This window comes from Spermophilus citellus (genome assembly GCF_964194105.1).
Source record: "Spermophilus citellus genome assembly, chromosome: 8".
Classification (NCBI taxonomy): domain Eukaryota; kingdom Metazoa; phylum Chordata; class Mammalia; order Rodentia; family Sciuridae; genus Spermophilus; species Spermophilus citellus.
In genome coordinates, this window is record NC_138189.1 from 52,824,741 (window position 1) to 52,843,485 (window position 18,745).

An 18,745-nucleotide genomic window follows, 5' to 3' on the forward strand; every position below is an offset into this window, starting at 1 on the left:
AAAGGAAGATAAAATTTAAAATGTGACAGTAATAGCAGGGTCTTTAAAATAGAGCAAACAGCTTAAAATCAAATCAATGAAAGAAAACTGAGCCAGAGGTCCACAGCCATCTGTGGAGCCCCCCCGCCAACCCAGTGGACCCCCACAAATCAGCAGAAAGTCTTCCCACACTCAGACAACTGCAAATCAAACTAGAAGGGCATTCTCTAGAGTTAGACCTCAAAAATCTGACCAGAAAGAATTTCTAGAAGAATCATTACTAGCTGAAAATGCTAAACCCCCCATTCTTCCCCATTACTGTAAACAAGGGGAATAGAATGCTGGTGTGGACCTGTACCAGAATGTGCACCTAACCCTGGCAGCCTCTGTGACCCAGGCAAGGGCAGAAAGCTCTGCATAGCGTCTGCTGACTTGACTCAAACAGAAACACAAGCAGCTTTGGCCCCAAATAGGAAAGCAGATTCACCAGGTCCTGACCATGGACATTGGGGGAAGACCCCACGAGAAAACTAGGGACAGTCTATAGGATCATGGGGCTGAACCACAGAGAAGCTGCCTAAATATCCAATGACACAGACCCACTGGATTGATCATTCAAATATAAACCAAGTAAAGATTCTTTAGTCATAAAAAAATTAATAACATGGACCTAAAAGACATCTATAGAATAGTTCATTCATCAGTGACTGGATTCACTTTCTTCCCAGCAACACATAGAGCATTTATCTAAAATAGACCATATTTTAGGAAATAAAGCAAATTTTAGTAAACACAAAAAAAGAGAGATAATACCTTGCATTCTATCACATCATAATGAAATAATATTAGAAATCAAAGATAAAATTCAAAAAACACTCTAATACATGGATATTAAATAATACACTTTTTTCGGGCTATGTAGAAAAGCAATTTATTTCATTATAAGCACTTACACAGTTAGTCATGGGAGTAATAGGCCTGCTGGTAAAACAGGTCACCCAAAATGCAGATGGTATCAAACTAGTGGTCAAGGACCAACTCCTTAAAAAAAAAAAAACTCTTATCAAGGATTAATTTAATTTTAAAAACATACAAGCTATCAATTCACTCTTCTCAACTTGACAGTATACCCGTGATACAACTGTTAGGTAAAAACATACATCTTTACAACTTGGTGGTCCCAACTTAAAAAAAAAATTCACATAAAGGTAAGGAATAATATGAAAACAGCTCAAGAAATACACTTGCAAAAATATATGGGAAAGGAGGAACATGTAGTTTTGACTTAACTGTAGAAATCAAGAGGAGACTGGTCTACATAGGAAAATGTGCATCCTGGAAAGTCAGGTGTGAAGATTTTAGAGTAGGAATCTATATGACTTGAATCTCCCCTAATTCATGAATAAAAATGACATCTTGTGGTATTTATACTTCATGGCTCAGACACCTACCTCCCTTGGCTCTATTCCTTACTCACTCTAGCTTTTACTTAAATGAGTCCAAAAAACTTGGGGATATAGCATAAGAAGAAAAATAACCACACATAATATTCCCCTTTCTGTAGCTACTTTAGACCCAGGTTTGTTACTAGAAAATTCCTGAAGAAAATTTAAATAAGTCTGGCTTTGCTGAATAAAGTATCCCAGTTGATATTTAAAAAACGCCCTCTATTGGGCTAATAGCAATTGTTGGTGGTACTTATATAGAGGGATAGCTGAACAAAGTCTGTGTCTCAAAACCAATGTTAAATCAATCAGGGTTGAGAGGGAAAAAAGGGGAGTCTAAAATCACAAGTGCAGACACATCTAGGATCCTTGTCCTTCAGGATCCACACTTCCTTCAGGATCTTCATCATTATAGATGTTCTCTGCTGCTAGGAGCCACAAGCATATATACGATGTATGGCACCTTTGGTTGTAAAGTGACGCCAGCTAGCCACTGAGATGATTATGTTAAAATTTACATTCATATGCAAACTGGACTCCCGCTGTTCACCTTGGCCTGCTACTGGACTCAAGTTACGGGACTTTACGGGACTGCTGGAGAGTTCCCATTGGTTGGGGAAGGATAGTAGGAGGGAATTCCGGAGGAGGTGGGAGGAGACGGGGGGTTCCGGTCGGCGCGCGGTTCCGGTCGGACACCCTCGTGGGAGGACCGGTTTTTGACTTGCTGGCGCTGAGAGTGTTAGCGGCTTTTTCAAAATAAAGTTTTGTTCCTGCTTGATTGGCTCGTGATTCTGTGCCCAGCCAAGACTGCGGCATTTGGCGGCCCGTGCGGGGAACGCCTGAAGCTTAGAGGTGAGTAAATTGCTCGCCCCTGAGGGAAGGCGACAGGATGGATGACCTTCTCAGAAAACAATGTGTTCTTGTTTTGATTTATTTTGTTTTCATTTCGAGCTCCCTAGCCCTAGAATTTTCTCAGGCGAACTGGAAAAAATGGTTGGCTCAAGGTTTGAAGTTATTCAGCCCTGAGAAAGAGAAAATTGATACAACCATTGTCTGCTCCGTCTTTGTTTCATTCTGCTTCGGCTTTGTTTTATCCTACCTTATTGGGTTAGGTTATAGTAGATTAGAATCCAATAAAAAACAAACCGAAAAACTGTTAAGTAAATTGTTAGAGGTCCAGACTATGGTAGAAAAAACGCTAGGTCAAGCAAAAGAGAAGGTCTCTCAAGCTAGTCAGACAGAGGAGAATTTAAAGAAAGCAAGCTTAGAGGACAAGCAGCCATCAGGTGGAGAATTACAACAGGAGGTTGCTACCAACTCCGTTCTATCACCAGAGGGCGTAACTCAGCCAACAGCTCCATCTACCGCTGAGCGGCCCTCAACTACCGTAGTTGATGGACGGAATTCTGAGGCAGGACCCCAAAGATTAGCATGCCCTGTACTTGAGCAGGCAGGAGGGCAACGAATTCACCGTGCTTTAGATTTCAAAACAATAAAGCAATTAAAGGAGGCTGTAACGACCTATGGGCCGCAAGCTCCCTTCACAATAAGCATGGTTGAATCTGTTACCAACTTGGACATGACACCAGCAGATTGGGCTAACATGTGTCGATCTGTGCTAAACGGAGGACAATATTTGTTATGGAAGGTTGCCAATGAGGAATTTTGCATGGAGACAGCTAGGCGAAATGCAGAAGCTGGGTACCCTCAAAGAAATATGGACATGCTTTTGGGGAAGGGACCTTATGAGGGTCAAAGACAACAAATTGAATATGACCCTGGTGTGTACGCACAAATTGCTGTAGATGCAGTTAGGGCATGGAAAACTTTACAGGGGCATGGAGACTTACAAGGTCAATTATCTAAGGTAATACAAGGAACTAATGAACCTTATGCTGAATTTGTAGATAGACTTATTCAGTCAGCCTCTAGGATATTTGGAAATACAGAACAGGTAATGCCATTTATAAAACAACTGGCTTATGACCAAGCAAATCGTTGCTGCAGAGAGGTCATTAGACCATGGAGACATGAGGATTTAAACACATATATTAAATTATGTAGAGACATTAATGAACAGGGGCAAGTCTTAGCAGCAGTACAACAGGCTTTAGATGCCAGGCCAAGAACATGCTATAATTGTAATCAAACAGGACATTTTAAAAGGAGTTGCCCCATAAGAGGAGGGTTTAACAAAGCTGGATATCAAAGGAATAGAATACCAGGTATTTGCCCACGATGCCGTAGAGGGAGACATTGGGCTAATGAATGCCGTTCTCAAACCACCATAGAGGGTATTCCGTTATCAAAAAACGGACAAGGACCAAGTGTTTACCCACGATATCGTGGAGAAAGGTATCAAGCTCCATTGCCAAAAAACGGACTAGAGGGCCCAATGCCCCGGGGCCCCAAACCACAAGTATATGGGGCAATGGAGGAACCCAACAGCCCCATCAAGGTAGTGCCCAGGACGCATTATCCATTAAATCCCTCATCAGACAAACTAGAGGGAGCGCAGGGCTGGACATCTGCGCCTCTGCCAGAGCAGTACTAACCCCAGAGATGGGAATTCAAATCATTCCCACAGGAGTAAAAGGACCTCTTCCCCAGGGAACAGTAGGCTTATTATTGGGACGCAGTTCTTCTACACTAAAAGGACTTATGATAAGTCCTGGGGTAATTGATCCCGATTATGAAGGTGAAATAAAAATTATAGCTAGTTCTCCAAGAGGTATATCAGTAATTTCACCAGGAGATAGAATAGCACAGTTATTAATAATACCCAGCCTGCATGATAAATTTTCCAGTTGTAATGTAGAAAGAGGTTCCAAGGGATTAGGCTCCACAGGTGTAGATTGGGCTATGCTGTCTTTAAATTTAGATTCTCGCCCAATGCTAAAATTAAAAATTCAAGGACATGACTTTAATGGGCTGCTGGACACAGGAGCTGACCTCAGCATCATATCTCGTCAAGAATGGCCAAAACATTGGCCATTACAACAAGCCACTCAAACGCTTCGAGGCCTAGGAGTGGCAACAAATCCCCATAGAAGTGCTATGGTATTAGATTGGAGGGATCCTGAAGGATGTGAAGGAACTATACAGCCCTATGTATTGGATCATCTTCCTGTAAATTTATGGGGACGAGATGTCCTAGATCAATTAGGATTGACATTAACAAATAACATCAATCCTAACGCGCCCACTACTAGGGCTAAACAAGGCTTTAGGAAAGAAAAAAGATTAAGAGAACAAGAACAAGGTATGACAGCACCTATTCAAATAGATCAAGAAATAAATAGACATGAATTGGGTTTTCAGAAAGGGCCACTGAGACAATCAAAATTACTTGGAAATCAGAAAGACCAGTGTGGGTTCCTCAGTGGCCCTTGACTAAAGAAAAGATACAAGTAGCCCATGACTTGGTCAGACAACAGTTAGCGGAAGGACATATACAACCTTCCGTATCCCCCTATAATACTCCCATTTTTGTCATTAAAAAGAAATCTGGTAAATGGAGATTATTACAAGATTTAAGAGCCATTAATAATGAGATGGTTATTATGGGACCTGCTCAATCAGGGATTCCTCAATTGTCTGCTTTACCAAAAACCTGGCATGTTTTAGTTATAGATATTAAAGATTGTTTCTTTTCAATTCCAATTCATCCCGAGGATAGTCCACATTTTGCATTTACTATCCCTGCACTGAATCATGAAGGTCCTGATCAGAGATATGAATGGAAAGTACTCCCTCAAGGGATGGCTAACAGCCCAACTATGTGTCAAATTTATGTTAATAAAGCAATCCAGCCACTTAGAAACCAAAATCCTGAACTACAAATATTTCACTATATGGATGATGTGTTACTGGCACATAAAGATAAAAACACATTACTAGAATGTTATGCCACACTTACAAATTTATTGAAAAATTATAATCTAGAGATAGCAATAGATAAAGTACAATTAAATCTTCCAATTAATTATTTAGGAGTTCTATTATCCTCAACCATGGTCCGTCCACCAAAAATTCAAATACGAGTAGATCAACTCAAATCACTTAATGACTTTCAAAAGTTATTGGGAGACATAAATTGGATAAGGCCTTATCTAGGCATACCAACAGGAGAGTTAGGACCTTTATTTGATATTCTAAAAGGTCCATCAGATCCAAATTCACCCCGCATGTTAACGCCTGAAGCAAGAAAAGTATTAAAAATCATTGAAACATATATGGAAAATATGCATTTGGATAGAATTGATATAAGTTTGCCTTTATTATTTATTGTACTACCAACAAAAAATATTCCTACAGGAGTATTTTGGCAAGAAGGTCCATTATTGTGGATACATTTATCTTATTCCCCTAACACTATTCTTACTAGATATCCTGAGGCTGTAGGACAATTAATACTCAAAGGAATAAAAGCAGCTAAGGGAGTGTTTGGGATTTCTCCCAATAAAATTATTACTCCATATACTATGGATCAAATTGATGAGTTAGCTAATGAGTTAAATACTTGGGCAATAATCCTGTGTAAAACTAGTGTTTCATTTGATAATCACTTACCATCTAATCCTTTGTTGTCTTTTTGGTCTAAGCATCCTGTAGTTTTTCCAAAAATGACAAGAAAAACCCCTATCATAAATGCTCCAAATATATTCACTGATGGGTCAAACAATGGTACAGCAGCAGTAGTTACTCCTGATCAAACTTTTACATTTTTAGTACCCAAACAATCAGCTCAAAAGGTAGAGCTTAATGCAGTATTACAAGCTTTTATGATGTTTAAAGATTCTGTATTTAATTTATTTTCTGATAGTCAGTATGTAGTTAATGCTATTAATTCCCTTGAAGATGCTGGTAGGATTTCCCCTTCCTCTACTGTTTTCTCTTTGTTTTCCGCTATACAAAGTCTAATCTGGGACCGAAAAGATCCATTCTTCATAGGTCATATCAGGGCACATACAGGATTGCCTGGAGCCCTTAGTATGGGCAATGAACTAGCAGATAAATCTACACATGACATACATATTTTCTCCACAATAGAAGAAGCTATAAATTTTCATAAAAGGTTCCATGTCAATGCTAATACTTTACAAAAGCGTTTTAAAATAACTAAAGAACAGGCCAGACATATAATAAAACAATGTCAAAATTGTGTGACATTTTTACCACAAGTTAATCTTGGAGTCAATCCTAGAGGACTAATACCTAACCATATTTGGCAGATGGACGTCACACACTTGCCAGAATTTGGAAAATTAAAATATTTACATGTTACAGTTGATACCTCTTCCGGATTTTTGATGGGCTCCCTTCATGCCGGAGAAAAAACTAAAGATGTTATAGCTCATTGCTTACAAAATTTTGCCACTGTGGGCGTTCCAAAACAGTTAAAAACGGACAACGGTCCTGGTTATACTTCCTCCTCTTTTAAACAATTTTGCTCATCATTTGGTATTACTCACATAACAGGAATTCCATACAATCCACAAGGACAAGGCATAGTTGAAAGAGCTCATCAAACTATTAAAATGTACTTATTAAAACAAAAGGAGGGAATTGGAAAGGGGTATATATCCCCCAAAGATAAACTTAAAATAACCCTTTTTACTCTAAACTTTTTAAATTTAGATTCATCGGGACTTAGTGCTGCGGAAAGACATTTGTACCCCAAAAATGTACATAAGCCTAAGGTACTTTGGAAAGATATTCTAACAGGACAATGGAAAGGCCCGGATCCAGTGATAGTCTGGAATCGGGGCGCTGTCTGTGTTTTCCCACAGGATGAACAGCAACCGATTTGGATTCCAGAGAGATTAACTAAAACAATTTCTACAGAAAAAGAAGATGATTTGACTCAAATCCATAACAGCTGACATCCAGAGCTCCAGCTTGGCTATTCTTACATCTGCGACAGTGATTAACCAAGGTTTTTTTTTTTCAGTATCTATTTTATTATTGCATTTTTCCACATCATAAAGTTCTATTTTATTTTTGAGCTCATACAAACCTAGGTTAATGTTTTTCTGATCAGTTTTATTTTTTGACTGTGTTTTATTTTTTATTTATTTATTTATTTATTTATTTATTTTTTTTTTTTTTTTGACTGTGGAGTTTTTAAACATTGCAATGGAGATTTCACCTAAGTATAGTTACAAGGCCTTTATTTACTATTGTCTTATGTGTTGTATGTTGTGTGCACACTTCTGTTTTGTGTTGTATGTCTGTATGTGTGTATGTCCATATTTCTTATATGAGGAGCGCTCATGAAAAAATGGATCCGAATTTTTTCTTTATTCACGTGATTTATATGGTTTAATTTAAATTAGGTGAACAGCTGTTTATGATTGTTGTTAAAGATGGTTAACAGATCTGTTTGTTTACTAATTTAAATTTGGTAAACGGCTGTTAAGGATTGTTTTTAAAGGAGTTTAACAGATCTGTTTGTTTACTTTCACCTTTTCTTTTTATTATATTTAATAATTCTGTTCAGGATAATGTCTCTTTACCATCATTGCCAGAATTTCCATCTCCATCCCAATTCCAGTGAAGACTGAGATAAAATCATCTGGTGCACCGAATTGTGGTACTGCTGGCATATTTTTGCTGATGGTGTCACCAGTGATGCAATTTCCTTGCCAGCTCACCCCATGTTTATTGTGGTAATACTGGCATATCTTTGCTGATGGTGTCACCAGTGACGCAATTTTTCCAAAGGAGCCGTCAATTGGCTTGGTGTCGTGGCATTTCTGTATCCTCCTCCCTTCTACTAGTGATGGTCTAAATTTGGGGGCCAACAGAGGTGAGGCAAAGAACCTCACCCCCCCACTGGCACCAAGGCTAAATTTGGGGGCCAACAGAGGTGAGGCAAGAACCTCACCCCCCCACTGGTGCATAGGCCTATCCACAAGCATGGCTGAATGCTGGACCGGTAGTCAGCGACGGGTTGCTCTGATTACAGTGGATTCAACCTAAGACAGGAAGCTGACGCCTAAAGGTCAGTTCTCCCATGACGGGTAAGAACCATATGTTAAATTGGACAACCTACCAGGCACGGTCCCTAGCCACATTGCTTGTTGCTTAATTAAACAGAAGGGGGCAGATGCTAGGAGCCACAAGCATATATACGATGTATGGCACCTTTGGTTGTAAAGTGACGCCAGCTAGCCACTGAGATGATTATGTTAAAATTTACATTCATATGCAAACTGGACTCCCGCTGTTCACCTTGGCCTGCTACTGGACTCAAGTTACGGGACTTTACGGGACTGCTGGAGAGTTCCCATTGGTTGGGGAAGGATAGTAGGAGGGAATTCCGGAGGAGGTGGGAGGAGACGGGGGGGTTCCGGTCGGCGCGCGGTTCCGGTCGGACACCCTCGTGGGAGGACCGGTTTTTGACTTGCTGGCGCTGAGAGTGTTAGCGGCTTTTTCAAAATAAAGTTTTGTTCCTGCTTGATTGGCTCGTGATTCTGTGCCCAGCCAAGACTGCGGCACTCTGCCATCTGCCACACTTGCATGATATTGTCTTCTGATACAGAACAAATCACCCAATGTTCATTGGGATTCCAGGAGAAATCAGATATCTTGGCAGTGTGATCACCATGAATAAACAATACTTCTGGTGGGCCATCTTCTGCATCTTCTGGGGATTGTTCTTCTCCAATTTTACTTAAATCCCAGACATTCAGTCTACAATCAGTACCACTAGAAGCCAGAATAGTCTCATTGTGAGGTGACCATTGAACCTGAAATATTTCATCCTTATGTGATTCAAAGGAATGCAACTTAAGTTTCAGACTTCTCAGATCCCACAAGGCAACAGTCTTATCAGCTGATCCTGTGGCAAGTATGAACTCACTATAAGGATTGAAAGAGAGGCAGTTCACTTCAGCAGTGTGAGCATCTACTGAGTGGCTTGGTTTAGAAGTATTGTTTGAACGAATATCCCAAATCATAAGTTTCTGATCATCAGCAACTGACCCAAACAGGGACTTGTGGAGCAGATGCCAGGAAACATCTTCTACTTCTGCTGTATGCCCTATAAAGATGGTCTTCGCATCAACCACTTTTCCTTCCTTTGGGATGACACTGATATCCCATAGGCAGATGGTATGGTCATCTAAAGCACTAAGTAAGTGCCCACTGAGATTTGGGTTCCAAGAAAGCCCATACCCTTCCTTCTGATGTCCACGGAGAGGCAAGTCTGGGTTGCACTCTCCAGAAGCGTCTGGTTTAGAAGGATGTTTTGTATAGTCAAAAACAAGAACATCACTGGATGGAGTCTTTATTGCAATGATGCAAGGGTTCTGGGGCATATAACGAGCCCTATTTACTTCTCCTTCATGGTTGATCTTGATTTCTATTTCAATTTTCCCACTAACTGAGCCAAAACCTCCTAATTCTCCTTTCTCACCGTCGTAGTGTGATACATCAAATTGAGCGTCATCATTAGGGAGCTGTACACTGGCTATCACAAGGTGGTTTTGCTCATCTGATGTGGGTGTCCCCAGGACAAGTCGATGAATGCTGAAATCTTTTCCTTCTGGTCTGGTTACATCTGGAAGCCACTGTGCTGTTAGGCTGGGCCACTCCAGAGCATGGGTCATCAACAAATCATAAAGAAAAAGGGTGTTCTTTTTCCATATTTTGTACTCCTCATTGATCACACGTTCTTCCACTGCATCGTCAAAGGCTGCTTCCTTGTCAGCCATGGCGGCAGGAGAGTAAATAATACACTTTTAAATGATGCATGGATAGCAGAAGAAATCAGTGAGAATTTAAAAAAAAAATTCATAGAAATTAATAATAATAGTGATACAACATACCAAAATCTTGATCAGTATAAAGGCAGATTGAAGAGGAAGGTTTATAATATTGAGCTTATATATTAAAAGAATAGGATACCAAATAAATAATCTAACATTACACCTTAAGTCTCTAAATAAAGAAGAACAACTTAATACCAAAATTAACAGAAAAAAATAATTAAAAACAGAGCTAAACTTAATGAACTTGAGATTTAAAAAATAACACAAAAGATCAATGGAACAAAGAGTGGAAAAAAATTGATAAAATTTTATACAAGGTAAACAAAAGAAAGAGGGGAGAAAATTCAAACAAAATCTGAGATGAAAAAGGAAATACCACCACATACACTACTTAAATCCAAGGGATCATGAAACTATTTTGAAAATTAATACTTAAATAAACAAGAAAATCTTGAAAATCTTGACAAATTCCTAGAGACATATGACCTACCCAATTAGAACCATAAAGGTATAGAAAATTTAAACAAATCAATATCAAGTAATGAAAATGAAGCAGCTTTCAAAAGCCTCCCAACAAAGAAAATCCAAGTACCAGATGAATTCTCAATCAAGTTCTACCAGACATTCAAAGGAGAACTAATGTCAATCCTCCTCAAATTACTCATAAAATATAAAAGAGGGTAACTTAACCAAACTCATTCTATGAAGCCAGTATCACCCTGATACTAAAATCAGACAAGACATATCAAGGAAATAAAATTTATGATCAATATCCTTGATGAAAATAGATGCAAAAATTCTTAATAAAATATTGGAAAACCACATGCAAAAACACATTTAAAAGATACTGAACCATGATCAACTGGGTTTTATCCCAGGGATGTAAGGTTGTTTTACATAGAAATCAATAAATGTGATTCATCACATAAATATACTTAAGGATGAATTACATGATTATCTTAATAGATACAGAAAAAGCATTTGACAAATACAGTATGAAGCATCATGTTTAAAACATGTTTAGAACACCAGAAAATCTAAGGATAGAAGGAAATTACCTCAATATTGTAAAAGCAAATGACATATCCAAAGCCAACATCATTCTCAGTGGAAAAAAAAACTTTTCACTCCTGTCCAAAATAGTCCTTGAAACTCTAAGGAGAGCAATCAGGCAAGTTAATGAAATTAAACAGATATGAATAGGAAAAAATCTCAAATTATCTCTGTTTGCTGATGACATAATCTTATATTTAGAAGACACAAAAAACTCAACCAGACATCTCTAGAGCTCATGTGTGAATTCAGCAAAATAGCAGGAGAGAAGATCAACACTCATAAATCAATCACATTTCTGTATTCCAATGATAAATCAGCTGAAAAATAAATTAGGCTAACTATCCCATTCACAAAAAATCTCCAAAAAATAAAATAAAATACTTTAGAATCGATCTAACAAAAGTGATGGAGGATCTCTACAATGAAAACTATAGAACACTAAAGAAAGAAACTGAAGAAGACTGAAAAGATGGAAAGATCTTTCATGTTCTTGGATAGGCGGAATTAATATTATCAAAATGGCCATCCTACCAAAAGTGCTATACTGATTCAACACAATTCCCATCAAAATTTCAATAATGTTCTCCACAGAAAGAAATAGAAAAATCAGTTATGAAATCCATTTGGAAAAATAATAGTCCCAGAAGAGCCAATGCAACCCTCAGCAAGAAAATCAAAGCAGGAAGCATCACAATACCAGCCCTCAAATTATGCTTCAGAGCTATAGTAACAAAACCATTATGGTATTGGCACCAAAACTGGCATGAAGACCAATGGAATAGAAGACACAGAGACAAACCCACATACCCACATAAATACAGTTATCTCATACTAGACGATGGTGCCCAAAACATATGTTGAAGAAAAGATAGCTTTTTTTTTTTTTTTTGGTAGAAGGGATTGAACTAAGGGGCACTTGACCACTGAGCCACATTCCCAGCCCTATTTTGTATTTTATTTAGACACAGAGTCTCACTGAGTTGCTTAGTGCCTCACTTTTGCTGAGGCTGACTTTGAACTCAAGATTCTCCTGCCTCCTCCCAAGCAACTGGGATTACAGGTGTGCCCCACTGCATCCAGCTAAAAGATAGCCCTTTTATCAGATGGTTCTGGGAAAAGTGGAAATTCATATTTAGTGAAATTTAACTCCTATCTCTCATCTTGCACAAAACTCAGCTCAAAGTGGATCAAAGACCTGACAATTAGACCATAAACCCTGCAAATGCTAGAAGAAAATTTAGGCCCAACACTCCAACATGTTTGCATAAAAACTGAGTCCCTTAACAAGACTTCTAAAGAACAAGAAATAAAATTTTAAAAATCAGTAAGTGAAATGGCATCAAATTAAAAAGCCTCTTTACAAAAAAGTATACAATCAAGAGCATGAAAAGAGACTACAAAATGGGAAAAAAATTGCCATCTTCATTTCAAATAAGGTATTATTTCCAGGATATACAAAGAACTCAAAATCTTCACACACACACACACACACACACACACACACACACACACTAAAAAAAAACAATAACTTAGTCAATAAATGTGCAAAGGAATTGAACAGACACTTCTCAAATGAAGAAATATGAACAGCCAACAAATATATGAAAAAATATTCAATATCACTAGCAATTAGGGAAATGAAAATTAAAACTACATTGAGATTTCATCTCACTCCAGTCAGAATAGCAATTATCAAGAATACAAGTAACAAGGGCTGGGGATGTGGCTCAAGCATTAGTGTGCTCGCCTGGCATGCGTGCGGCCCGGGTTCGATCCTCAGCACCACATACCAACAAAGATGTTGTGTCTGCTGAGAACTAAAAAAAATAAATAAATTTTAAAAAAAAATTCTCTCTCTCTCTCCCCTCTCACTCTCTAAAAAAAAATAATAATAATACAAGTAACAATAAAGGTTGGGAAACGTGGGGAAAATGTACCCTCATACATTGTTGATGGTACTGCAAATTGAAGCAACCACTATGGAAAGCAGTATGGAGATTTCTCAAAAAACTAAAAATAGAGCCATCATATGACCCAGATACCCCACTCCTCAGTATATATCCAAAGGTTTTAAAATCAGCGTACTACAGTGACACAGCCACATCAATGTTTATGGCAGCACAATATACTGCTATGGAGCCAAACTAGGTAACCTTCAACAGAAAAAATGGATAAAGAAAATGTGGTTTATATACACAATAGAGTATTACTCAGCCATAAAGAAAAATGATTTTATGTCATTTGCCAGTAAAGGAATGGAACTGGTGACTCTCATGTAAAATAAGTTAGTCTCAAAAAGCCAAAGGTTGAATGTCTTCTCTGATATGCAGAAACTAATGCAAAATAAGATAGGGGGACATATAAAATAAAAGAATGATCAGTGGAGTAGCCAAAGGAGAATGAAGGGAAGGGAGGGATGAGGGTAGGGAAAGACAGTGGAATGAATCTGACCTAACTTTCCTTTGTACATATATGAATATACCACAGTGAATCTTACCATTGTGTATATCCACAAGACTCTAAAAATAATTTTTAAAACTATAAGTAACTAGGAAAACGATCAATAAAGTAGAGGGAAGGGAACAGGGGGAGGGAAGAGGGAATGGAAAGGGAAAGTATGGGGACTGAATTAGAGCAAATTATAGTCCATGATTTTATAATTATGTCAAAATGAATCCTAATGTTATATATAACTAAAAAGAATGAGTAAAAAAATAAATAAAATATTTTTTTAAATGTAAGTTGGCTAGATCGTGACAGATGCGGGTAGGAAGAGTGACCTAGCTGCTTTCTGATTTTGGTGGAGAAGTGTGTTGATTCCACCAATAATATGATTGGAACTGCTTATCCACAGATCAATTTCTATTTGTTAAAATAAATAAAAGTACTTCTACAAAAAAATAAATTAACAAATAAAAATAAAGACCATTTCCAGGCTGAAGGTAGTTAATATTTAGATCATTTTTTCTTCAAACACTGTTTTTTCTTATTGTTAATGTCCCCCATTTAAGTGTTAGGTTTTTATTCAAAATGTAATCAACTGGATCATATGTATTCTCCTCAAGTCTTCAATTGGTCTCACTTGGGAAAAAAACCCTGCTTGTTCAATTTATGCTTATTTCACTCATCTGGACATACAGCTGATGCAGAAATGTGCATATTTTGGACTGATGTGGCTCAGTGGTAGAGCATGAATGAGGCACTGGTTTCAATTTTCAGCATTGCATATAAATAAATAAAGTTCATTGACAACTAAAAAATATTATTAAAAAAAGAAATATGCATATTTGGTCTTAAAATGAAAACTAGAGATAAGATTTGGGAAATTAACTTTGTAAATTCAACATATTTCAATAACAGTAAGTATCTTATTATATCAAAGTTTTTGTAATTTATATTTTTAGCTTTTTGGTTTATTGAACTTTTCTGAAAAAGTTAACCTTGAAACTAAAAGTTATAAAGCTTCTTATAGGATAAAAATTACTCATCTTTTCAAAAATAATGTTTTAAAAGTCTGTTCATTAAAATGTCATAGGTAATGAAATCTGTTTTATACCAAGTAGCACAGATGCAGATGCTTTTTAAATTTTTCTATACAATAAAGATGGATTTTTTTAACATATAGTTAACATGGGCTTACTTCCTTATTAAAATATGCTGAGAGAATCTGTTAAGCTTAAAACTAACTTCTTTAAGTTTAATAGTTCAGTCACTTAAAATTATTTTATGGAGACAAACCTTTTTTGAGAAAACGAAATGTACCTAACTTTTCTCCCTGTAAATAAGATACATACACTTGTCAAAAATGTATTAATATTAAAAACTTGTGTTTTAAATAAACTTGTTTTAAAATGTTAATGTTTTACTCGTATAAAAATCTATAAGATATATTCAGCAGCAAAGTGTACAATTCAATGTTTTTTCCTATATTCTCAGCATTATGCATTAATTGCCACAATCTAATTTGAGAACATTTTTATCCCCCTCCTCAACATATTCACATAGTCACACACCTATTGGCAGTTATTCCTTGGTCCTCTCCATCCCCTGCCTTAGGCAAGCACTAATCTGACTTTCAATATCTACATATTTACCTCATCTTGATATTTTAAATAAATGGAAATACACAATATATTTCCTTTTGTGTCTATCTCTTAGCAAGTTTCATCCATTTTGTAAGATGTATCAGTATCATTCTTTTGGCTGAAAAATATCCCCTCCAGCAACATATGAGGGTTCCACGTTCTCCACAATACTTCTCTGTTTCATTATAGACGTCTTTGGAAATAGAGCCCTATGTATTGCATCTTGATGTGCATTTTTCTAACGACTAATTTTTATTTAGATCCTATACCCATATTTTACTTGGGTTTTGGGCTCTTTTTGAGTTATATGACAAGTGTCTTATCAGAGAGAACATGCAAAGATTTTTCTCCCATCTTTTGGATTGTCTTCATTTAATGTAGTTAAATTATATGTTTTCGTTTTTCTTTGCTTTATCAGTGTGCCTTTGGTACTAATAAACCAGTGCCTAGTCCAAGGTCATGAAGATTTACTCTTAGTTTTTCTTCTAATATTTTTATATCTTTAGTTCTTGTAGTTAGTTCTATAATGCATTTTGTGTTATTGTATATGGTGTGAGATAGGAGTCCATCTTTATTCTTCTGCATGTGTATATCCAGTATTAAAGCACTATTTGCTTAATGATTATACTCATCCCCATTGAATTGTCCTGAAACCCTTGTCAAAAATCAATTGACCAGCCAGGCACAGTGGTGCACTCTTTTAATCCCAGCAGCTCAGGAGGCTAAGACAGAAATATTGCAAGTTCAAAGCCAACCTCAGCAACTTAGCGAGACCTGTTTCAAAATAAAAAATAAAAGGGGGCTAGGGATGTGGTTAAGTGGTTAAGCAGTTAAACATCTCTAGGTTTGATCCCCAGTACAATAAACAAAATAATCAATTGATCAATTCACCATAAATAGGAGGGTTTATTTCTGGGATCATTGAATTTTATTAAATGTCTACTCTTAACATCTTTACCACAATGTCTTGTTCAGAATAGTTTTGTTTTGGGCTAAGTTTTGAAATCAGAAGTATGAATACTCCCATTTTATATTGTTGTTTTGCCTATTCTAGGTTCTCTTTCATTTTAATAAGAATGTTAGGTTCATGTTGGAGTACAGCTTTCATTCTACATTTAGTGACTGGGAGGGATAAAGGAGATCATTATGGTTTGGATAAGTGTCACCCAATGTTCCATGTGCAGAAGGGCACATGTGGGCAGCTTCCTCCACATACACTCCGAGTGTCTTGTCCTTACTGCCTTGCCACAGGCCCTTAGGTAAATGACCATCCACTGAAATCTCTGAAGCTGTGAGCCAAAATAAACTTTATCTCCTAATAAGCTATTTCAGGGTTTTGTCCTAGCAATGCAAAGCTGACAAACACAAAGACTGAATACTGTCTATGTCATTACTATTGTAACTTGGGGCTGGGAAGGTTGAGAAATTGCAGCCATCCCCTCCAGAGGGGAAACCATAGCACCTGATTAGGAGCTGAAGAAAAAGAAAACCTCACCCCAGCAAGGTGGCTCATGCCTGTAATCCCAGCAGCTCTGGAGGAGGAGGCAGGAGGATCAGGAGTTCAAAGCCAGTGTCAGCAAAAACAAGGTGCTGAGCAATTTGGTGAGACCCTGTCTCTAAAATAAAATACAAAATAGGTTTGGGTATGTAGCTCATGGTTGAGTGCCTAAGTTCAATCCCTCGATAACAGCTTCAGCATCACAGGGCTGGGGTGAATGTGGAGAGTGGTACAAAGGAATGAATCATAAGTCAAAAGTCAACTACTTCTGATCTAATTGAGACTTAGCAGCTTTCCTTGATGTTTTTCTTCATTCTCTGTATGCCTCAGGACAATGTAAAGATTTTACATGTTTATATCTTTAATTCTCACCAGTTAACTTATTGTTTCCTAATGACAGAGAGTCCTGCTAAGTTCTTTACTTCACCCTTCTAGAAGTTCCTGTCTCACTTTGCACAAACTTTTTAAAATCTACTCATTATACACCACTGAGTTGAAGAGTAGCAGATTTTCCCCCCATTTTTCAAATAAGGTGAGAGGTTAAATATAGAAATGGAAATGGCACACCTGAAAATATAACATATGTCTCCCAATCAACTGATTTTATCAGTTTAAACTGCCTCTGCATTGTAATCGTCTGAAGAAGAAGTTCACAGAACTTAATTTGTCTTCTAAAATACACTGATTCCACAATCCTTTCTTTGTTTTGTCATATCAGTCTTCAGGAGGCTTAAAAAGACTGCTGACCTCATCAGGTAAAAATTTTATAAAATGTTAGTAAGCTCTAATACTTAACTATCTTTAGGGAGACTCATTCTTTTTTTAATTTTTATTCTAATTTGTTATATATGACAGCAGAATACTTTGCTATTCATATTACACATATAGAGCACAATTTTTCATATCTCTGCTTATATACAAAGAATATTCACACCATTTGTATCTTCTCTATACATGTACTTAAGGTAGTGATGTCCATCTCATCCCACCACCTTTTTTTTAACCCCCTTGCCTTTTCCCTCCCCTTCCCTCCCTTTTGCCCTATCTAGAGTTCCCATGCTCCCCCTTCCAACCTCACTATGAATCAATCTCCTTATAGTAGAGAAAACATTTGGCATTTGGTTTTTTGGGATTGGGTAACTTAGCGTTATATTCTCCAACTCCATCCATTTACCTGCAAAGTCCATGATTTTATACTCTTTTATTGCTGAGTAATATTCCATTGTGTATATATAACACATTTTCTTTATCCATTTATCAAAAAAAAAAAAAAAAGTTCATCCATTGAAGGGCATCTAGGTTGGTTCCGCAGTTTAGCTATTGTGAATTGTGCTGCAATAAACAATGATGTAGCTGTGTCCCTGTAGTATACTGTTTTTAAGTCCTTTGTGTATACACCAAAGAGTGGGATAGCTGTTCCATTCCCAGTTTTCCAAGGAAACTCCATACTGCTTTCCATATTGGCTGCACCATTTTGCAGTCCCACCGGCAATATATGGGCCAACACTTACCGTTGTTTGTATTCTGAATAGCTGCCATTCTGACTAGAGATGAAATCTTAGTGTATTTTTTATTGCATTTCTCAATAGCTAGAGACGATGAACAATTTTTCATATATTTGTTGATTGATTGTGTATCACCTTATATACAAAGAATATTCACACTATTCATATCTGAGAAGTGTCTGTTCAGTTCCTTGGCCCATTTATCACTATTTGTTATTTTGGTGTTAAGCTTTTTGAGTTTTATATATATATACACCCTAGAGATTAGTGCTCTGATGTGCGAGTGGTAAAGATTTGCTCCCAAGCTGTAGGCTCTCTATTCACCTCACTGATTGTTTCTCTTGCTTAAAAGAAGCTTTTTAAGTTGAATCAATCCCATTTATTAATTCTTGATTTTAAT

General features: G+C 37.2%; 1 protein-coding gene across 1 annotated transcript; it reads right to left on the reverse strand.

The window, feature by feature from the left end:
- Positions 1-1,784: 1,784 nt before the first annotated feature.
- Positions 1,785-10,151, reverse strand: LOC308654920 (histone-binding protein RBBP4-like; the record flags this gene model as incomplete). The annotated part of the gene is made up of 2 exons (XM_081304669.1): positions 8,920-10,151; positions 1,785-1,849 (listed from the first exon to the last, which is right to left on the reverse strand). The coding sequence occupies exons 1-2, from the start codon at positions 10,142-10,144 to the stop codon at positions 1,785-1,787; spliced, it is 1,290 nt and encodes a 429-aa protein (XP_081160795.1). The 5' UTR covers positions 10,145-10,151.
- Positions 10,152-18,745: the final 8,594 nt, after the last annotated feature.